The sequence below is a fragment of the Micropterus salmoides genome, unplaced genomic scaffold, assembly GCF_014851395.1.
Source record: "Micropterus salmoides isolate LMB-PRFRI ecotype aquatic unplaced genomic scaffold, ASM1485139v1 Ms_hic_scaffold_14, whole genome shotgun sequence".
Taxonomy (NCBI): Eukaryota; Metazoa; Chordata; class Actinopteri; order Centrarchiformes; family Centrarchidae; genus Micropterus; species Micropterus salmoides.
In genome coordinates, this window is record NW_024040485.1 from 3,609,336 (window position 1) to 3,633,024 (window position 23,689).

Consider the following 23,689-nt stretch of genomic DNA (forward strand, 5'->3'; position numbering starts at 1 on the left):
TGTAAAGGACTTCCTTTACAACAGCAATAGGCTCAGATCCCCCCTACCTCTCATCGCTCAGCAGCTGTTTAACACTTGTTAATGGAGAAAAATAAATTAAATTGAGCCATAGCAAAAAAAGCTACTCTTAAGTGATTATTAAAGGACAAAATGGTTATTCTGCCTCCTGAAATCCTGTTGATCCTTTTTGTCATCAACAGCACAACAGATCCTCCTACTGTGGTGTGGGTTGTTGAGTTTGTTGTTGAGCTTTTTCTGGGTGCAGTCATTGCTCACTGCTTTTAAGGCGTTGCAAATCGGATGACTCTCACCGATCTATTGGCATGACCAGAAACTTTGACTCAGTTCGACTTTCTCTGTTATGATAGTTTGTTTTATCCTAAAAATCTTGCTTCTTGGCGCTTAAAATCAGCTACAACTGTATTGTTGTATTGATGTTTGTTTGCGTTCAGCTGCCCAATTCCACACATTGCACACAGTGTGTACCCCAGTCGCTTTTGCGCATCAATGTTATGTAACGTAATTGGCCAGTAATACTGTAATAACATAACTTTTCACAGTAAAGAGTAGTGTAATGGATTACTATATCCAAAACACTTACATGATTGCAAGTTACTATTCCAAGTATGGCTGCGTTACTTCACTACTGAACGCACCATTCCTGACTTGAAGGACGGGCTGCAGGGAACCAGCACCGGATCTTATGTTGTTAAAGTTAGCTGTTAGCCACAAAACCAAATGAAGAATGGAGAACAATGGAGAGAGGCATTCTTTCCACAGCTGTAAGTAGCTACTGCCATTATTGTTGCACAGTATAAGATGCAAAGAACTAAACTTTGTGTGACCAGTCCTTATGTTAAAGGTTCCCATTTATCCCAGTTATGGTCATGGCTCCTCCATTACCATCCTTATGCTATAATAGAGCCCCCACCAGTTTGATCATGGTGTGGGGGGGGGGGTCTCAGTATATTTTCCTGCTTTTTTGTCCTTTGCCAATCACATTGCTGAGTTTTGTATTATTTAAAGGAAGAACAAAGGTCTAAGGTGAAATATCAGATGTTCCCTTTCATCTCAGCCAGCTGAAGGCGCGTGTTGCTTTTTGTGTTAGATTTGATTGGTTGCCTGTGTTACAGTAACAAGAGACAAAGTAAACAAACGTACTGTAGCTACAAGCCACGGGCAGACAAGTAGGGTTGTGACGTGACACTTGGCTTACGAGTCAAGACGTGATATTGGGTTTGCGACATCCAGACCAAATTTTAACACTCTTCTTAATTATATAGTAATTTAGAGCATTAAACACTTAATTTCCTGCATTCTGGTGAATTTTCTGTTCACATTTATAGTGGAATTGACCCTTTGCAAAGCCCCGCCCCCATTAGTAAGACCGACAAACTGTCTGCGCTGCCACTTGATATTACTGCACTCCCTGGAGAAATATTGTCCAATTTGTTGGAAAAAGCGATCTCAGAAAGAAGCAAACAGTTTAGCAGTTGCATTATACATTTGAAGGTTGTATTCAGGCTGTGAAATAGATTTGAACCTACCAATCACACAGTACAAGTGAACCGCCGCATCCCTCAACGATTGAGACAAAAGCCAACCATATTAAGGATCAACACTGTTCCTGTACAGCTGGGTAGGGCTCTATTCATTATTCCAATCATTAAAAAGCAGAACAGTAGGGCTTTATTAAGTTACATTCAGTAGGAAGTTAACTAGAATTAGCTAATATTACATTAGGAACAATCCACAGCTGGCATTTTTTTTAGGTTTCGGAAAGAGAATAAATCGTACTTCTCCTTTCAACCTCTCTGGGTAGCGACTGTAAATATTGTGCCCCAGGAACAGCGTTTGACCATATCTTTGAAAAATACAGCCAAAGAAAGCTAGAAAATGACTCTTTTTGCATTAGTCAATGGAGCACATCCATGGGAGTGTCGGACGTCAGTTAGAGCGACTCCTATACTGTGCTGTGATTGGCCAGCTGTGTATTCTGGGCGTGGCTTAGGAAAGGGTCAATTGCCGCACAAGACATGTTCATGTGAAGTTTGATAAGGAGACTTAAGCAGGAAAGCTAATGTGGGTCTGTGGTTCTTGTATCATACAGCTGCTGTCTGCTCTGCCTGAACGCTGATGTTTGCTTTATGCAGAATTTGATTGGCTGTATCAAAAAAGGTCTCCATCTACACAGACAGATAAAGAAATGGTATTATGGCGAATTAATGCAAAACGTAAAAAATATAAATACATTGCTCCCTTTTTTTTCTGAAAGGAGAAAACAGGTGAAGTGATATACAGAGCGCACATTTATGCTGTTGCAGACAAAAACAATTCAATTTAATTTAAGCTGGACTTTAAATAGTTATAGTCATAATAGAAGTAAAGACGTGTGCATTAAACTTTGGCATTGTGAAGTAATATGTACTGTTTGATAGGGCAGCACATTGTTCTATGAGCAGAGCTCCCATGTCTGTCTGCAGTGCTGTTAGCTATTGTTAGCTGCTGTTTGCTAACAATCCATCAATCAATCAAAGGATTAAATTAAAGTTGCAAGTTAACTGCCATAATACTAATTTCATGGAGACTTATCAACTAGAGCAACGCACTCATAATAAAATACATATATTTATAATTAGTTCTATATGTTACTACCATTAGTTTACAGTGGGACTATGCCTTGCTTTTGATACTGATCATGCATCTCTCTCTCTGTCTCCGTCTCTCTCGGTCTCTCTCTCTGTGGGCGTGTCAGGCGTAGTCTGAATGAAAGCCTTATTTCATAACGTTGAATGCCTCTGTGGTGGTGGCAGTTTAGCTGCTGGTTTGAAGGGGATCAAGGCCTCACAAACTTGTATAGATTACTGTATTGTTTGCTTCATCAAAACTACATTAACAAAATCCAAGTGGCAATGACCAGACATGAAGGGGAGACAAATCCCATGAGAACAGAGAAACCAGAAGAGCACTGCCAGGTTATTAAACACTGGATGAGAACTTTTTTTGAGAAAGTGAAACCGTGAACACCTACGTTGCATTTCCTTTGAGAAAACCTCTTAGCCCACAGTTGCATAAGGAAAGCAGCCAAGGATGCAACAGCTGGAGACTGAAGTGGCTGGTTCAAGAGTCTCACCGGTTCACATTCCCATATTTGTTACCCTTGGGTTTCCTAAACCAAGCTGCTTGATGTTCACTAGATGTGGGGTGTGGTATAATGTGACAGCTGTAAGGTTAAAACAGGTGTGACTGTGTGTAATCAGTGAAGTGTGTTCAATTTTATCTGAGTAAAGTTTCAATTTCATCTCCACAGTTACAAGGTCTCATATTGCCATCTGAGCTGCACAAGTATCACTAAACCACCTCTACCTCTTCTTTTTCTCTCAGGGAGAATCTGGCCAGTGACATGTACCTCATCTCCCAGATGGACAGCGACCAATATGTGCCAATTGTGACAGTGGCCAACCTGGATCACGTCAAAAAGCTCAGCACCGACGTGGAGCTGATAGTGGACATTTTACGATGTGAGTAAATTGTTGAGTGTTTGCCTCCAAACATTTATTATCCATTTCATGGTTCTACTTGCCGGCTAGAATTTTGAAGTAAAGCAGGACTTTGATGATGTTTGCTTACCTGCTTAGGAGGCTGTATGACAAGACAAACTTACCAGGCAGTGGATTTTTTATCAGCATGTGGTTGGGATTGATTTCCCTGGAGGTTGTTAAAGTGCATTCAGAACTCTTACCTGCTTGTGTTTGATTTATATTCGCACTTAATTTACTACTTAAATGAATCCTGTCTGGCTTAAAGCTGCTCTCTTATTTTATGTCTCAGTGTGCATTGTTAAGAATTGTATATGAAACTGGATAAGATACTGTAAACAAATCACAAGTTATCTGTGTTGTTGTTACTCCTCATGGATTTTTACTTTATCTTTTTCACTGACATTTTAGGCGTTCAGGTTAACATGAGTTAACAGTTTGCTGTTAAGCAAAGAGTTCAATGTTAAGTTTTAATTCATATTAAAATCTGTGAATGCTTCATTCTGTTATTCCAATCTTAAGCTCTGCCATTGGTCCAAGTGGATGAGAAGGGGGAGAAGGTGCGACCCAATCAGAACCGCTGCATTGTGATCCTCAGAGAGGTTCCTGAGAGCACGCCCATAGAGGTCAGTCAGTGGATGTGCATGGTGTTTGATTTTCACTGTGGCAACATCGAGAGAGTCAACGAAGACTAGGTGTATGATGATTCCACTTTAACTTTCACAGACGGCTCAAGCCCTAAATACCAGCATAACTTGCATACATTGAAGGTACCAAACGTCTGGATCATTGATAGTCTATTCGCATTTCGTGATAGGTCTTTAATTTACAGTCTTGGTAGGGTTGTGCATTCAAGACAAAATGTGACAGGATTTGGCCATAGAGCTGAAATGAAACTTTTGAAATGAATCCTGAGTCCTAAAACCAAGACAACATTTAGAAAATGAAAAGTGCTGCAAATGCATTACTGGTTATTGCTAATATCGGTACCTTGCACAGTCACTTGGTGATGCATGTGCAGTCTGGAGACCATTTAATTTGCAGAAGACCACCTGTGTTATAGAATCACTTCAATAAACCATGACAGCAAGGTGTGGGGGGTGACAGTGGAGCCCTTCCTGCATTCAGACATCCAAGTTAAACATCTCATCTGTTCCTTACACCTGGTCAGGATTTTAATATGCAGACACACTCCGTCTTCTTCCACTTATGCACCCACAGCTTAGGTTTTGCCTATACGCCACAGTGCATGTGCAGGTTTTAGGAGGTTTAACATTACTCAGAAGCTTTTTTACAGCAACATCCTGAACTGCTGAGCAGTATCTGCAGAATGTGTATGATATCAGTAACACCCTTATCTGCCTCAGCATGACAGAACATTTTCAGTTGAACTGACTCAGTGTTATCAGCAGCACATTTTCAGCTCCGCAGCATATCAAATAAATCCTTTCTAATAATTATTGTTTAATGTTTTCAATGTTACGGAAACTGCTGTTAATGTTTGTTTTAACTGCAGTAATTCAGAAGAACATTAGTGGAACTGCAGATGGAAGTTTTTTGCTAATTCTCTGCTGAACCTTTGTCATGTTGCAGTTAAATGTTTTTATTCCACATATCTTGACAGCTCCCATGCACCCTTTCAAACCAAGCTGAAATGGCATGTTCACCTGCTTCTGTACTATTTTGTTCGTCTACATTAAATTGTGACAGTTCTAGGAGGAGTCTGACAGCTTTATTCAGATCCAGTGATGAGGTCAAAATCAAGCAATGAAAGCTAGTATTGTTTTTTTAATTTATTTTATGTGTACCAACAACCCTGTCTGGCACATACTTAAATTTGTCAGCTGCATGAAGTATTCAGAGCCAACTAAATTATTTACAACATGACTCAGACATAATAATTGACCTTAAGGGTCTGTTGCAAACAAACTGGTTCATGGCACAGCTCTGCATACAACAAACTACATTCTGGTGTTTATTTCTCAGGTGTTTTGTGTTTTGGGTTGCAACATTTTGGATTTTAGACATTTTAGTCCAGTTTTCATTGGGTGGTAGGCACGTTTGTGTAGTTTTAAAAGAAATGGAAACAACAGCCAGTTTTGGGTTCTGTTCTTAAGCAAAACAAACCTGAAGTCTGCAGATATTGGACCTGTAAAAGTCTACTATTATGGTTAATTTGTCATTGAAAATATTTTAAATCTTGCACTACCTTTAATGTTTTAACACCAAAAATTAAATCCACTTTCACACAGAATTTAGAACTTGAACGTCATTATACAGAGCATGGGTACAGTGCTAATGAAATGTAGTTGGCATCTAACCAGAAGTGCAGAAATATTGTGATTTTTATACATATAAGTACAGTTGTGCTGTATCTTACAGTATGTTCAATGGAGTAACAGTATACAGATATTATACAGTATCTGTGAGGATGTTCAAAGAAATCAACAATTGTTGGATGTTTATTAGATAACCATCAGTTTTAGGTCAAACTACACTGAACACTTTTATTTTTGCCCCCATTCATCATGAGCTGAACTCAAAGATCTAAGACTTTGTCTATGTACACAAAAGGCCTTTTTCTCTCAAATATTGTTCACAAATCTGTACTATATTGGGGAGTCCGGAGGGGTCTGGAAACCAGTCAGTATTCTGGTGTGACCACCATTTGCCTCACTTAGTGCAACACATCTCCTTCACATAGAGTTGATCAGGTTGTGGAATGTTGGTCCACTCCTCTTCAATGGCTGTGCAAAGTTTCAGTCAGGTCGAAACCTTGATGAGGTCCACGAGCATGCAGATGAGCTTCCCTCTGACGGTTCCTGACAGTTTGTGCAGAAATGCTTTGGTTCAAACTGATTGTTACAGCAGCTGTCCGGGTGGTTGGTCTCAGGATGTGGAGGTCCTGGGCTGGTGTGGTTACACATGGTCTGCGTTTGTGAGGCCGGTTGGCTGTACCGCCAAATTCTCTGAACCGCCTTTGGAGACGGCTTATGGTAGAGAAATGAACATTCAATTCACGGGCAAACACCTCAGAGGCCTTTTGTGTACATAGAGGAAATCTGCTTATGATGAATGGGGGCAAAAACAAAAGTGTTGTGTTTATAATTTTGTTTAGTGTAATAGAGACCTTTTCCTGAATACTGAATTTTTTTACTTTTATTTACTAGTGCAAAGCTGCCATTTTCTGTGATGGTTGTTTTACTGCTTAACTTTTTAAATAACTTCACCTCCTGTTTTGTTTTGCAGGAGGTCGAGGCTCTCTTTAAAGGGGACAACTTACCCAAGTTCATCAACTGTGAATTTGCCTACAATGACAACTGGTTCATCACCTTTGAATCAGAAGCAGATGCACAACAGGTAACAACAACAAGTGAAAACTTAACATGTTTAAGTTATTCTCTTTAACAGTGAAACACGAGTTAATGTCTAGACCAGTGGTCAGCAATAGGCGGCCCGCAGGCCAGAACCGGCCCGCCAGCAATAATATCTGGCCTGCGGCCAGATTGCTTTGATAGCAGAAAAATCAAAAATAAATAAATTGATAGCGGCTGGTGCTGACATAGATATCCGTCATGACAGATACAGTTACTCGCACAATCACTTCCTCTTAAGTGATTGTGGCTGCAAAATAAAAGCGCAAGAACATTTATTGCAGCAGTGCTCTATGACGAGTTTATTGAGAGCTTTTACTTTGAAGAGTTCTAAAGGACATTCAAAAGAGTCCCTGGCTTGCTTGACACACCTCTGGGAAGAATGTGGAAAGTTGCGTGGCGCTGCAGAGTGCTCCCAGTTGCAGTGGTGCATAGATCATGCGTAATATTCATCCAGCCAACGATCACAAATGTTCAAAGCCTTTCGGCACCGGAGAGGGAGTGGGGCGGGACTAGCCCGCCACTGGTCAGTCAGTGATTGTTTCCCCTGGTGGGATGAAGTCTGACGCTCCGCATGATCTATGAGAAGATTAATGTCAATAAAGCATGGTGTCAATATTTTAGAGAACCCCCCCCCAAATATCACAAATCATGCTTTTAGGGAGCTGATGTCTTATTAGGGGGAGCTATCTCCCCTGGCTCCCCCGTAGTTCACACCCTGATTTTCTCAGGGAAATTAAAATAAGTGTCCCTAGGTTATGAATGCGGATCAGACGCCGGGCGTACACACTACAACACGTGCCTTATTGTAAGCATGTGCAAAAGTGTCCTTATAATCAAGTAATAAGGAGGGGAAATATACGCAGTTAATTGGACTTGATCTTCAAATCTTCCTAACGGGAGTCCTGCACAGTACCTACTGAGCTAAACATGCACGTGAGTGTACAAGGATTTGAAATAATTTGACTTTGTTCTGGCCCACCATATAATGGCTTGAAACTAATTTGGCCCGATGCCAGACTTATTTGCAGACCCCTGGTCTAGATTGTTGTCCACACACATCCTTCTCACCAGTGCTGTTAGATCAGGAGGGATGAGGGTGAGATGACTAGACTGGACCTCAATGATGTAAATTCGGTTTTTGCCAACTGACATCTTCCATGATATTGCTCTGCTAGCTACTTGTTCAAAGAGCTAATGGTATATGACAGGTGGGGTTAACTAGTTACTCCAAATAACTTTTGATTTCACACATTATTGAACAAGATGAGTGATCAAAAATATACTTTTACAGAAAGAGAAAAGAGAGATTTAGCTTATTTTACCTGTGCTTTACATGTCGTTGGCATTACAAGGAATAACTAAACAATTAAACCAAAAGGACACAGGATTATTTATTTCAATGGGTCTTTAAACCCATATTACATTTTCCTTCTTCCATCTCTCAATCCACTTCTTGTACATGGACAGGACTATGTCCCGATTTTCCTCTATTGCTCCTCTTCCCCCCCCTACTGATGTACTCTGTTTTGTTTTTCCAACATTGTTTTTTACCCCTTTGAGTGAGTGATCTGTTAGTAATGTGATCATAAAAGATTAGTACCTAGTTGAATCAAGTTATAATTCATATTTGTATTTCACATTTAAAAATCATCCTAATACCTACTTCTGTGCCCTTCACTTTCTCTTGTTACAGGCATATCAGTATCTCCGTGAGGAGGTGAAGACCTTCCAAGGGAAGCCTATTAAGGTAGATTACATTACACTGATCTGAGACTTCTCTCCAAAACGATTTACTATAAGTGCATTTATTATTGTGTGTACTAGTCAAGTCAGACGTATTTCTGTACTGCATTTAAAACATCGTGAGCTGACCAAAGTGCTGTACAAACATGAGAAAACAGGTCGACACAGCAGACAACAAAATCATCATGCATCCAGCCAGAGAGCAAGATAAAATCAATAAGTAATGCAAAGAACTAATAGAACAACCATAATAAAAGGCCAATTAGTAGTAGTAATTTAGGTACATTCAAAATATACCAGTGTTTCCCATACGTTCATTTATTTGTGGCGGCCTGCCACAATATCAACGCTGACCGCCGCATATTAATTTTAGATTTAAAATCGTATTTGATTGCAGAGCGCTGTAGTGCATTCATGCAGCACATCCTCTTGCTCGTCCCTCTCTCTCTCCCTCATGAACACAGCTGCACAAGTCAGTCCAACACAACGCTGTCAATATCAGAGACCCAGCTTTAGCCTAGCTAATAAGGAGAGCCAAGTTTAATGTTAGAGTTACAGCTAGGTTTTCCAGGCTAGCGCGCCTGGACACCCCCCACCCTCCCTTTGGGCAATTCTTTTATTTTATTGATGTCACTGTTAGTTTAGAAACTTAAAGCCACAAAGAAACACATCAAGGTTTTCACCAGAGGACCCACAAATCACAGGTCTTCACTGTTCACAGGTTCATTCAGAGGTTAAGGGATGTATGAAAATTGCCATTAACACCACAGAAGAAAAGTCCGTTTTGCACAGCTACTTCACTTGGCCGGTAACTCGCCACATGCTGTACTAAATGAAAATTAAATTTAGGTCAAAACATTCATTGACCTTTGTCAGGCAGGGGGTGTGCACTGCTAGCACTACTAAGTGTTGGGCAATTGGTTAAGGGCACAAATGCATATTTAATAAGGAGTAATTTTCCAAAGAAATGTAGCCCAACTCCAATATGAAACTGCTGAAAGTATTGTGTATGTGTGCTTCAATGCAACGTAAAGAAAAATGTATCCGTGAAAGCTATTTATCAAATTTTCAATCAAAGTTTCATTTTCTTCCTGCTGCTTCTTTGGCTTTGTTTTTTATGCACCTAATTTCCTATAATTTTCACTTTATATTTATGTATACCTTTTATATTTTAGTATATTACGTTCTTCTTACTTTCACTTGTGAATTCCTACTGAAGATATTTACACAATAAAATAAAATTTAGTTATCTGATTTGTTATTCATGGTTGCTTAAGCATTTTATGTGTAGAAATTGAAAGTTTGCAATAGACTGAAAGAAATGTAAACTCTATCTGTGTTGTGGACTGGTGCTAATCTCCCGCCCTGTTTCTTGCTCTCCACCAGGCGAGGATAAAGGCGAAGGCAATCGCTATCAACACTTTCATGCCAAAGAACGGTTACCGGCCGGTGGAGGTGAACCCGTACGCCCAGCAGCGCTACACATCCTACTACATCCCGCAGGTTTACAGCCCCCAGCAGCAGTTCCCCTTATACAGCCTCATCACGCCGCAGGCGTGGTCCACCACACACAGCTTCATCGACCCCACGCTGGTAAGAATTAGCTCAATTAGCTTTTCGGAAAGTCAAGTCAAGGAAATGGTATTTAATTAGTCAGTTGTGTGTTCAAACAGTACATTAACTACATTTAAAGCCTTAAAGGTCAGCTAAACCTCTCCAAGTACATTTTTTTACCAGTGCTTTTGTTTAACAGATTTATTTTGCATTTTCATTTAACAACTGGACATTCAGGTAAACAAAGGAGCAGTTGGCTCACATTTATGGCTTATATTTACATTTCACTGAGTTTGCCGTGTATTTATTCACAAGTCAACGTGCATGTAGGTGATGCAATATGCCAAAGATAGTTTGATTTCATCTGATTTATTAAATGTAAATCCTTTTCTTTATGTACACAATATTCTCTTTCGTTGCGTTTCCTACAATGACAACTGGTTCATCACCTTTGAATCAGAAGCAGATGCACAACAGGTAACAACAACAAGTGAAAACTTAACATGTTAAAGTTATTCTCCTTAAATTCGCAGTGAAACAGGAGTTAATGTCTAGACCAGTGGTCGGCAATAGGCGGCCCGCAGGCCAGAACCAGCTATAATGTCAGACCCAGAATAATGTACATGTGTACATATCTGTAACGTTGTTCTTCTATTCCATATTTATATATTTCTACATTTATTTATGTCGACTGTATGTTTGTCTACGTGTAGCACCTTATACAAGGAATTTGCTGTGGTGATGTGTAAAACACTACTTGGCAATAAAGCTCCTTCTGATTTAACTGCTTTAGAGTTTTAAAATCTGTAACTATTTTCACAACTGGCTTGTTTTTGCCTGATGAACAATGGAAAAGTTTCAGATCTTAAAAACATAGGATCCCACAGACATAATGACAGATTTGACCAGTTTTTTGTATTTTAATCTTAAGAACCCACTCACCAGACAATTTAGTCAAGACGCAGGACCACACACTGAGCATTTATACAAAACCATTTGAGAGTGGCAGCTCCGGAAACTTGGGATCTCACGGAAACTTGCATGATCGAGTGACTTCAGATATAAACAAACATGGAGGCAGGCTGTCGTTGTCAGCTAGTTGGACTTTTCCACAGAAAAACAATAAGGGAATTAAACTGTGAATTCATGGCTGAGAAGAGGGAATCAGCATGATTTGTACATTTTGTAGTGCGAGCAAATACTCAACGCGCTGGTGACGCTTCCCAGTCAGCTCACTCTCATTGGCTGTTGCAGGTTTCTGATCAGAGGCACCCTGATTTCCTGGCCCCCAGGAAGTGCTTCATGCTTTGAAGCCAAACAACTGGCCAAAGAAGCAGCTGTAAAACAGTGGATACATTATTTTGAGCATCACAGTCCCCACAACATGATCAGAATTTGATCTGTTCAATCAATAACATTTGGAAAGTCTAGAAGAGTCGCACGATTATCATTTTACCCTCCATTCAAGTTAGAGGTGGGCTGATTGGTAAGTTAACCTGATCGGCCAGCAGACATAAACACAACGGAACATATAGCACCACCCTAGCGTTTTGGCAGGGGTGTAATTGCAGAGCGACGCAGACACGTATCCCAAAGGACAGCGTTTATCTCGCCCTCCTCCACCTGTCTTAAAACATAAGCTGTTTGTCAATGCATAATTTATTGAGTTGTTTGAAGTTTTATGTTTGAATTTTAACGCAAAGAAAATGCTTCCCAGAATAGGTTGGTTTAGATACTGTATTTCTTCTTAAACAAATGTTCAGTATAAAAAAACAACTTGAAACGTTTGGTCCAAAAAGGTCTTTAAGTCACTTTCCTCCTGCAGCCATGTCTCACTGCCAACACACATTATTTTATTACCTAAATTTCATTTTCACTTCCTGTTAATGTAGCTGAAGAATCTGTTTTCTGTTAACCAGGTTGCACCATTTCACAACAACCAGTTCATGAATGGATTTACCACGTCACACAGTTTCAAACCAACAACGTCCCCCCTCACTGTCAGACACTTCTCACCCAGGAACAGGTGTGTATCTGTGGCTTCTCAGGTGCTAATACGGGACGAATATGAATCACAACTAAAACAGCACCCATCATATATATATATTTCAAGTTTCTGAAATGCTTTCTAATCTGATGTCTGTGAAGATTCTCAGTCATCCAGGTCATAGTTATCCAAAGAAGGTTAAAGTTGCCCTTGACTTTAAACTTCTTTGGATTTCTAATCTGATATATATTGTTGATTCCAGTTGTGAAATCTTCCTTTGAACATCAAAAAATGACACTGTTATCGTTCACGTCACACTTGTTGAGCTAAATGTCCCTGTTTCCTGCAGGAATCACAGTAAACCTCACTTGAGGCCGACCATCCCCACAACAGACCGCAGCACCGGACTTCTGGACAACCCGGGCCTCTTTCCCAGTTTCCCCAGCGAGAGACTCAACGGGGTCCGCAGCAGTCCGCCGACGCGACCCCCCACCAGCCAGCCCAGAACCAGGTTACCCTCCACTGCAGCCTTCCCCCGCAGGGACACCGTGGGCACAGGGCGCGTGACCGAGCCCACAACCACAGACTACTCCCTGGGTATCGGCCGAGGAAGGTACGGCACTGCTCCAATGCATAAGTGCTATCGTGTGCCACTAAACTATGCTGTGGCTCAATAATGGTACTGTCCTGTCCTGATAATAAAGGTTTGGAAAGTTTGAAAATGTATGTCAAAATATTCAACCAACTGTGACACATGTCAACTTAAATATTCAGATCTTTGCATCTGATAGTTAACTGATGTACACTTAACCAGGAGGATAAACAACTGTCATTTAAATTACATCGAGCATCAGTACCTGCAAAATGAAACAGTAGGGCATTAAATTTAGAGAATGAACATGAAAGTGATTGTCACAATTCATTTTTACCCACAATAAAAACATGCTGTCAGTGATAACATTGTCCATACACGTTGGCAAAAGCTTTTAGCTTCACCGAAGTAAAGGAACCAACTTTATTTAAACTGATTCTCACTATGCCTGCATGACTTGTTTCTTCAGCCAAGCTGGGCAGAAAATGTATGGATAACCATTTAGAGATAGCTAACAGATAAAGGCCCTTTTTCTTCGATTTGCTTATTCAAAAATATTTGAATATCCTCCAATAGGAGTCCCATGTGTTTGGGGAAAAAACGGTTTAAAGCTAGTATCATCCATCAATTTTCAACCTGTAAAACTGGGGAACATTGATCTTAAAATCAATTCAAACTTTGTTCAGAAAAAAGCATGCAGACATGATTGCCAGCTATAAGTAACACCTACTTTAGCCATATGCAGTTTATTTTATGATATGAATGGGGGGGGGGGAGACAATCTTCCACCATGGAATAAAACCCCAGATATCTCAACAAAATAGAGCTTTTCAGCAGTAGCTCTGCTGTTCCTCTGCATCAATAGTGGAGCTTAGATCTAGCTTTGTCTTTTGTCAGTCTGAGATATTAACTTCAGGCCATAACAACAATAAGTAGTAGTAGTAGTAATTTAGCTGACTGTTAAATCAAAGGATGTGAATAATCTAAAATGTACATAAGGTGGTGTTGGGTAGATTTTGTTTTCTTTACTTTGCTCAAGGTGAGGCCATTGTTTCAGGTAGAATGGATGTTTGTAAATGTAAGTGTTCTCTTTCTTAAAGGAAAAATATTTCTGCTTCTAGGAAAAAGAGGGACGAAAAGTTTACAGTAAGTAACTTTTTTGATGTTCTCCTAATGTAGCTGTATTTCTGTCTTGAAATGATGTGGCTTTGGGATGCTTTACATTTGTTTGAATGCGGCTTTTCTTTTTAAGGGTAGGATTAATATAAAGGAAACAATGAAAGATGTCAGCTCTTGCAGAGCTGCTGGCAGACGCCAGACGCTAGTCTGTCACTATTGCTCTAGTTTGACTTTGTGTTTGTGTTGTCAAGGTTGTTTTTCTTTCCCCTCCTCTTGTACGTTTTGTGCTGACTGTGTTTGTTGCCGTCATGTAGAGAGTGACGCCTCAGTCGCCGCCGCCTCCTCCCAAACCCCCGTCTCCGAGCTTTGAGCTGGGTCTCTCCAGCTTTCCTCCCCTGCCCGGAGCAGCCGGCCAGCTGAAGACTGACGACGTGTTCGACAACCGGCTGGCCAGCAGTGTAGTTGTCGGAACCACCAAGGAACGGGTAAGGACTCATCCAGATTTTATTACATGCTGTACAGATTCATACATTATTCAGCCCTCAGCGTGCTGCTGTAAACTCACTACTGTTATTTAAACTCTCCCACACATTATTGTTACTTCACTAGATCAGTTTCAGCTTTTTAGTCCAACAACCTTCTGTACCCAAGGTCAGTTTACAGTGTGAACCGGTGTTTGTTTCATACTACTACTAGCTACTAATAATTAGAAATATGCAAATTGTCCAAAAGTCTTGTTTTTTTTTTCACACTATCTTTCACAGGTCAGTTACAGAGTGGGATTCCTTAGCTACCAGAATTCTGTTTAAAAGTGTTGGCATTTTGCCTGTTAAAAAGAGCACCTCTGCTTATGTGAGAAGTAACATTTTTATCACAAATCGGTTATAGCAATAAAGCTTATTTGTGTAGTACTAAAATTAGGTTAAATTAAGTCATTTGCAAAAAAAAGATTACACTATTGGCCCAAATAGTGTGCTGTTGAGCCGCAGGTGATATTTCTTCACCTTGGTATCACTACATTTACTACAAAATTCACAGATAGTCTCCTAGATAATTTGTCTTCCCTGTTTCCAGCTGAAAACTCGCTACGCTTTCAGGAAATTGTGTCAAAAACTGTAGAGGGTGCATTGCATAGCACATACAATGTTTTATTGGGGGTGAGGGGTGGAGCTGGTCAGCTTGCTTTAATACCTCACTTTAAATCTCTTTTTTTAATTTTATTTTTTTTATTGCAGAATGTAAGTGTTGATTCCAGTACTGGAGGGGTTCTCTCTCCAGCAGGCCCCAAAGAGCCACTTCGGTCCTCCACCTCCCCGATGCCCACAAGCTTCCAGCCCTCGCCGACCACCCCTACCCCGGCCTCAGCCCCGACCCTCACCCCAGCCGCCGGCAAACCACACAGTCCTGCTCCCTCCCTCCCAGCAGCGTAAGAACCACACTGACAGTGTTGAATCTGAGATGTATCGCAGGGTCTGTAAGTAGATTTTTATCTGCTACAGTAGGGCAGCACATGTTGGGTTTTTTTTTTTTTATTAAGTGTCTGACTTGGTAAACATTTTTTTTTTTTTTTAAGTTGGTGCATACTACAAGTATAGTAGCCAATGACATTTAAGGAAACAACGAACAATGATCGGGCAAGTGACTTATGAGGAGTGTAAGAATTAGGACAGTACCTCCATCACAAATATCCATGCGAGTGAGGCTTCCTTCACTTCACTTGAAACGCTTATTTACCTTTTCTGCCTGAGTCTACCTGGTTCCTGCAATTTCTTCTCAATTCTCAATGTTATTACTGGGGTTCTTCAAACAATACTTCTTATTCAGAAGTATAACGAATGCTGTGTTATTTACGGCCTCAGTTGTACTGCACTACTGAATCACATCTAAAACCGCACCCGTCAAGTCTCATGTTTTACCTGTAGTACTTGAAAGCAGAAGCAGTTGCAGCATCTGGTTCATGAGTAGTTCAGCCAAATATGAGTATTCACTCAGGTTATTTCAGGACAGGACTAGGATTATAAAACATTATAGTCAGCAGGAAAAAGCATCAAGAGATGAATCACTGCAGGCTTATGTGCATTGACACTAGGGCTGCAGCTAACGATGATTTTAGTATTCAAAGCTTCTATAGATGATTTCAACGATTCATTGATGCGTCGTTTAAGAAGTACTTTTGCTTGGTGGCGGCACCCCCCGGTAACGGGATCAGCTGTGCACGTTTATAGGTGATATTTATCGGTCCTTTCACACATTCATAGTGTGTCATACGTGTACAGCAAACATCAGACCAACAGTCCGAGTGGCGTTCTCACTACGTGACTGATCGGTGACGGGGGGTCTCACACTACACGAGCTGACAGTGGCTGTGTCACCGACGCTGGTCTCTAAACCACGTTTTGTCAAGAAAACACATGTGAAATGTGAAACGGGAAATGACCTGATCCTGCACACGAAACAGCTGTTTGTTATTATAAAGATGGCAATTATCAAGACAAAGAATATAGTTGAAAGGATGGATTAGCACACGCAGGAAGCAGGGATTGTCTGAGCTACAGAGAGAGCTGGAGGGCAGTTAAAAGGTGCAGCTCCCCGACACCCAGTTAACTCCTGACTGTGAGGTTCCAACTCACGGCCCAAAAAAGAGAACAACAAACGCACGTGCACATTTTCATCTGAGGACTGTGGCTTACTTTGGCTTCAACTCAACAATCAATCATGATTTCAGTTAAATGCTAAAGTTGCTGTTACTATTACCTCTGATCCCGCGCCGTCGTGCTGTTCCCGAGGCTACATAAGTTTCGTTTTACGGTGGACGGATGGTAACATTACAGAGTTGTTTTCTTTAGCTTGAAATAATCCCAGACTTTGGACACTTTCTTCTTTGTCCCTCGCTATTTTCTCTCTCCATCATAACACGTCGTGTTCACAGTGTAAGCACGATGTGTGACAGTAATAAATGTCCCTGTGAAACACTGTGCTGTATTAGTTATATGAATTAATCTGTTTAATCGATGAATCGTTTCAGCCCTAATTGACACATGATGATATGACACTGTCTTGTGCCCCAGAAAAGTGGCAACTTGATGCTTTTCTTTGACTGCTACTTTGTTGATTTGTATTGTGCATCCGGTGTACGCTCCAGGAATCACTGAGCGACACATTCGGCACGTGTTGCCCTCGTAGCAATAGACTTTTCTCTGTCCTTTAGATTTTTGCCCTGTTCGACCAATGCAGCTTTTGTCGCACGTTATTACTCTGACAGACACACTTCTTAAGTGCTTTTATTGTGTACGTGTCAGTCCTGTTGCTCAAATTAAGCTGTTTGTGTTTATTTCAGGGAGGTGAAGGTGACGGAGGTGAAGCCGAAGGAGGTGCAGTTGTCTGTGGAGCGAGTTCCTGGAACTCTGTCCACTGCGAGCAAATCGGTGCAAGTCAACGGTGCTGCAACAGTCAGTATTGATTTTTTTTCCTTTTTCTCCCCCTCCCTCATCTCAGTCCTTTTTAATGCTTACCCCCTCTCAATCTCAGCATGAACAAAAGAGGTTAAACTATTGGCTTGCCTTAATTCAGCACCTTCTCATATTGATTATAATAACAGATAAGTCAATAATAATAATAATATAATAATCTTTATTTCTAGAGCACTTTTCAAAAACAAGTTACAAAGTGCTTTAACAAGTGTAAAGACAATAATACAAAAACAATACAAGATATAAGCATGAAAACATTGAAAAGACTAAAATACAGATAAATATAAAATTAGTAAAATATAATAAAAGGGATAAAATAAAGTCAAATTAGATCGAGACTCTGGAACAGCAGACCTCTGCCCGAGGATCTCAAGGTACGTGCTGGTGCGTATGGGACTAAAAGGTCAGAAATATAACAAGGCCAGAGGCCATGAAGAGCTTTAAAAGTGACCAATAGAATTTTAAAGTCAATTCTAAAACATACTGGGAGACAGTGTAATGAAGCTAAAATTGGAGTAATGTGGTCATATTTCTTTGTTCTGGTTAAAAGCCTGGCAGCTGAGTTCTGGACAGTCTGGAGACAATCAATAGATTTTTGGGTTAAACAGGTGAAAAAGCTGTTGCAATAATCCATGCGTGATGAGATGAAGGCGTGTAAAATGGTCTCGGTGTCCTTAAAAGTGAACCTAGATCGAATTTTTGCGATATTTCTAAGTTGATAAAAACATGATTGAACAAGCTTTGTGGTGTGCTGCTCGATTTAAATTACTATCAAACCAAACACCAAGGTATGTAGGTGTTAACAAACTATTGACACAAAGGTGTTTCTGCTGTCGGATTGAACCTTTAGATGAGCATTGTGCAGGCGTGGTGCTGAATATTTAATGACCTGTTAATGTTTTCCTGCCAGGAGCTGAGAAAGCCTTCCTACGCTGAGATCTGCCAGCGGGTAAAGGACTCTCCGACATTACAGCAACCCCTGACCCCCAAGGAAGCCAAGCCAGCCTGCGCTGCCCCCACAGGCGAGGAGAGGAAGTGCGCTGATGCCTCATCCCCTGCAGGGGAAGCTAAGGCCAGAGAGACATACCCCCCCTCCTCCAAAACTGGCTCGGCGGCCGGCACTCCGGGCAGATCCCTGAGGGAGGCCCGAAGACCGGCCGGGCGGTGGGCCTCTCCGCCCCCACACCCAGGGAAAACCCCCAGCAAAGATCCTCACCATACCCCACCCAAGTCCCCACAGTAGGGCGCCTCCCTGCCCCTTATTGAGTCCTCCAACTCCCCCCACTGCACTCCACAGATGCGTTTAAAAAAAGGAAATATAAGTCAGGGCTACTCAATACTTATATCCCAGAATCACCAGTCAGAAACAAGCATAGAGGACGCCTTCTTTTCTGGATCAGGGCTTGCAGACAAAAAGCACTTTACTGTGCATGTAGAGCACCGTTTCATTCTTTTTATTCTATTTATTTGCTTTTTACATTTTTTTTATTTTTCTATTTCTCCTTTTCTCTTTTTGCTTTACATACTTGTGTCAGCCTATAAGTTGGCACAGACAACACTGAAATTTATTCATTCTGTCCAAATGGCCTTGTGGGATTAAATTAGTCTTGTGTTGCGAGGCAGCATGGCATTGTTGGAAGCCACCCCAGTGGATGATGGTGTGTACAACAGACTCCACCATGTGTGGTTCTCCTAGCGAGGGGTTTGTTTGCATGTTGAGTGGCACTGTTGTGCAACTTTATGTAGCTTAATTAGGGGTCATAATTAGCAGATGTGTTTTTTAATATATATTCACATCCATATGCAAGACTTAACATCTAAATCTCATCGCAACAAGACTCTGATCCTTGGTTTACATCACCTCAAAGTTGATTTAATTTTTCTGTAGATTTATTTACACTAGATGACTTGTTTGTTAATGTTTTTTCAGCAGCCCAGCTTTGTTGACTATCAGAACAGTTACTGCTGGTAGTGGCTGGGTGTCGTCTCAGTGTTTCTTCCTCTGATCATTTTTCTCTGTAAAGAATCACTTCCCTCTGCTGTTTTGTGGTTTTAACACTGCTAACTGGCTAGCTATACATTCGTAGCGTGTGTCTAATGGCTGATGTGAGATTGTTGCTTTTTTTTTGGCATCAGACAGGGAGGGAGTGTAGATATCTGCAACCAAAACTTGGCCTGAAGACAAATTAGGCATATTGAGGCCTGTTGTTGGTCAAATGTGTCCATTTGAAAGTTCGTTAAAGTTCGTTGTTTTTTGTTGTTGTTGTTGTTTTTTCAGTTGCTCCCAGTATGTGTGAAGGCAATGAGTCGGGGAAGCTAGATTTTCTTGGCATTATGTTCTCATGGAAAGCAGAGCAAGCTTTCACAACTGCAATGCTCTCCTCCCATTTCCTATTTAAAAACTGTGGAATGAAAATCAGCAGGGCACATACTGTCAAAGGAAGAGGGAGGAAGGATTTTAGGCTGACAAATTTAAAATCCAGTTGTGACTTTACATCAGCAGTTCGGTTCACTCTGGATGTGAGGAAACACTGGTGAGCTGCGATTAGGAAGGAGGAAATTAACACTAGCTGCCATTCAGATGCTCAGCAAAGCCACGTCACTTTACCACTGTGACAGGTAACTGTCATCAGGACGAGGCGTACTGCTGAAAATCTGCCCAGACAGTGTGACTCTTAAAAAAAAAAAGGCCCAAAAATGCACCAAAAGGGGCACAAGTTCAGAGTTCAGAGTGAGGTCTCTACTTCTTTCTTCTGGAAATGGTGCTAGACGTTGCATCCTGGAATCTGTTTCTACAGCTCATCTGATACTGTATGAAGAAAAACTAGATTTACATCAGTAGAACTTTATTTGCACCATTATGTGTTTTGTCAGACTCGGAGGGGCAAATGTAAATGGTCCTAACTGAAGCAAAAAAGGGAGTTGATCCTTAAAGTCAAGGGGAGAAAAAATAAGCAAATTCAGTAAAGGTTTTCCGGGACCCTGCATCACCCTCGCTGTTGACACAATCGCTGAAGCCTTTTGTTTTGGTTGTTCTGCCTGCAGCATCACATGACTTTACACAGTTGTTCAGCTTGTTATTATTTGACAGCTCGTTATAGATGCTATTATTAATTTTTTTTTTTTTCTTCTGCTGAATGAGTTTGTGCTCGTATAGGCATGCAGTGTTTGGGATTTTGGCCTCTAGTTCTGTCTCAATGAGGATTTTCATTAAAAGTGCTTAATACGGAAAGTGACACGGTTGAATAGACCTAGAATATAAACTAAAACTAAACAGGTGAAGGTATATAATTGAGTTATTTTCGAATGTAGTTTGCCATGTTGGAGTGTGAAAAATTTTGTTGGGAGTCTCGTTTGGGGGCTCGTGAACCCTTTTTTAAAAATGTAATACTTAAACAAATAGTTAACAGGCAGACAAGAGCAGGCGGGTGAGTGCGATCAGGGAAACTGTCGTGTCAAATCCATCCTCGGGGTGAAGATGGATCAGCTCCTCCTTTTTCCTCGATGTCGAGTCTTTACCACAAGGGTTGTTTGTTGTTTTGTTTTTCTGTCAGCATGCTCTTTGTCGGTTTCTTCAAATTCGAGTTTGCACACTTTGATCTGTCTTGAGTTTAAAACTGTTTGTTAAAAAAACTGGGAAAGATTGACCCCGGCACACGATCCTCCTTCCTGCTTCACTCCTGTGGGATAAATTGCACCTGAGTTAAAGGGTAATTTTTCAACCTGGACCCTATTTACCCATGTTGGTTTTATTAACAGTCGCTATATCGCTCTTGTCAAAGCCACCGGACTCCCTTGACCATAATTGTGTGAATTTGGTGTTTTTAAAGAGTTAAAAACACAAAATTACACAAAATAACAGATTGAGGAAGCAATAGACCAGAGAGGTAAAATTACATTTTTGTCAAGGGAGTCTGGTGACTTTGAGAACAATGTAGCTGCTTCTAGACTGTTTCTGGTTAAACAAAAAGGATCTTAGTCTTTAAATAAAGGTCTATCTGGCCCTTTCGCTGCTCGTTCAGTACTGGACAACTTTCAAAAAATGTTGCTCCTAATAGTCACGCAGACACAAAAACATGGGGAAATAGAGTCCAGGTTGCATAATCTCAAACTTACCCTTTAAATTTAAAGCACAGAGTAAAAGAAAACTTTTTACATCTTTTACTCACCTTAAGCCTGCGGGATGGTTCAGGATGGTTCAGGCTTCATGGGACTTAATTGAGCAACATTTCAGATGACAGCTGTTTTGTGGAACATTTGTATTCTGCCGTTCGAGTGTAGAAGCAAGAATTCAGATGCAGGGGTGAAGCTTGTTGGTCAGATTTTTGTTCAGTTTCAGCTTTGGTTGGGAAGTCTGTCTACTGTAGCAGCCACTTTGGCAGATAACCAACCTAGTCTTGGATGTTTTACTGGATTCTAAAAGAGTAATTGGCTGGCGAAATGTTAAATGATTGGTCTAAAAGTTTTGAGATTACAGCTGTATGATTTAAAACTGCAATTATGAAATGTCACAAATTTGAGTTTTTTGGGGACGTAACAGACTTGAAGTGAGTTTTCCTCCCAGCTCATCAGTCGTGTGCTCGGGTTAATCTTTTGAAGTTATCACCTCAGATGCAAAACACCCTTAAAAACAAAAAACCACTGTACTATACACAATCTGTTTGGGGGAAACCTACATGATGTGGGACCTCGCACGTCTCACCAAAGTCTTCCTGCAACAAGAAGCATTCTGGGTAAATCCCACTAAGAGAATACTGGAGAAGGGAAAGCTTCATTAAAAAGCATGTACTCCTGCTCAGAGCTGCTTTTGATTTGGACACTAAATCTGGAGTTTGCTAGGAAAAAAAAAAATGATAAATATAATTTTGGATTTTTTGAAGGACTAAGATGCACTTGGATGGGTTTTTTTTTTTTTTCCAGTGGTGAGAATGGTAAGAGATGACAATGTACCATATCCACTTATTTATAAACCAATGCTGTTTATTCCATGAGAAATATCAAGTTTTGTTTGTTTTATTTTTTATGGAGTAGAAAAATGAATAGAGATGCATCGAGGTCTCTACACGCAAAATGTAAAAGAATTTCCATCCAGTGTTTGAGAAACTTGAATTTTATTTAAACTTGAAAAATGACTTTGCCTTAACTTTTATACAAGACAAGCATAGAGTTTATTTCTTTTCAACAACAAAAAAAATCCCCGAAAATGTTAACAAAGCGTGACGCGTGCAAAATACGTCGTGCTGGACGTCACAGGTCTTGCTGAGAGAGAGTTCAAAACTAGCAGCATTTTCTTTCTTTTCCCTTCTTTTGTTTTTTGTAAAATGTATGAAAAATAATCTTTTTGATTGATTTCCTGTTTAATAGTTTTGAGGTTGTGTATTTTGGGGGGAAAAATATAAACCTTGTAAATGCAAAACTAGTCAATACTGTATTAAATTTGTGCACTTTGAAGTGTGTGCGTTGCTTGTACAGTTGTAAATACTCAGAAAAATATATGAGGTACCTTAAAATACTATAAAAATATATTGATCTTGTTCAACTATTAATGTCGCTTTCGAGCTGGATGTAGGATATAAAAAACTTAATGTTGTGCTATGTTTATTTTTTTTTAGTTTGGGTGTTTGAACTCTGCTCTCCTCGGCGGGAGGGGGCAGGTTGTCTGATTGTAAATTTTTATTGTTTTTGTTGTCGTTAATTCCATTTTCCGTACCTGTGTGGTCGGATGTACCTGGGTTTACAGGCGCGCCCTTAACCTTAACCCCTCTACCCCCACTGTGCACTAATTGGAAGCCTGAGGTACTGACAAGCATCTTATTAATGAACCTTTACAAAGCTGCGTGTCCACCAACATCCTCTTTAAAGCTCTAGCTTCTTTTTCTGTTTTACGCTGGAAATGATTACTTTTTCCAGACATTTGGGCTTTTTTTCTGAGCACAGGGATCTAGACATTTTAAATACTGAAGCAAAAAACACTACATGCCAGATGTCTAGCTGTCACTGTGCAACAGCAGTAGGCAAAGTATAGATCTAACAGAAGCTACAGTAAAATGTATTAAATAAAAATTTCAGGAGGAAGTAGCCTCATGTAGACCATGACACTAATACTCAACATCAATATAAAATGATGATTAGGACAACTTAACAGTATATAATCAAACTGCATTGTGTCCATGTGAGGTGGTCAGCATGACTAGACAATATCTAATGTTAGACAGTATTAATAGGACGATAGTGAGCTGAAGTTCTGCCTCTATTTAAGATTGATCATAGCATGATAATGTGTTTTCTCATCAAGGGTTTTCTTTTGA

At 40.4% G+C, this 23,689-nt stretch overlaps 1 protein-coding gene across 3 annotated transcripts in view; it reads left to right on the forward strand.

Annotated features, from left to right (window-relative positions):
* The window catches only part of larp4b (La ribonucleoprotein 4B), a 47,655-nt gene extending 24,684 nt beyond the window's left edge, over window positions 1-22,971 (forward strand). For 2 of the 3 annotated variants that reach the window (XM_038717260.1, XM_038717262.1), the window contains 12 exons: window positions 3,385-3,521; window positions 4,062-4,165; window positions 6,789-6,899; window positions 8,610-8,663; window positions 10,046-10,252; window positions 12,133-12,239; window positions 12,550-12,813; window positions 13,893-13,938; window positions 14,226-14,396; window positions 15,147-15,337; window positions 17,249-17,360; window positions 18,292-22,971. In XM_038717260.1, the coding sequence (XP_038573188.1) occupies window positions 3,385-3,521; window positions 4,062-4,165; window positions 6,789-6,899; window positions 8,610-8,663; window positions 10,046-10,252; window positions 12,133-12,239; window positions 12,550-12,813; window positions 13,893-13,938; window positions 14,226-14,396; window positions 15,147-15,337; window positions 17,249-17,360; window positions 18,292-18,624 (1,837 nt within the window). In that variant the 3' untranslated portion in view covers window positions 18,625-22,971. The remainder of the gene's footprint in view (window positions 1-3,384; window positions 3,522-4,061; window positions 4,166-6,788; window positions 6,900-8,609; window positions 8,664-10,045; window positions 10,253-12,132; window positions 12,240-12,549; window positions 12,814-13,892; window positions 13,939-14,225; window positions 14,397-15,146; window positions 15,338-17,248; window positions 17,361-18,291) is intronic. The other variant, XM_038717261.1, reaches the window with a different exon arrangement.
* The last annotated feature ends 718 nt before the right edge of the window (window positions 22,972-23,689 follow it).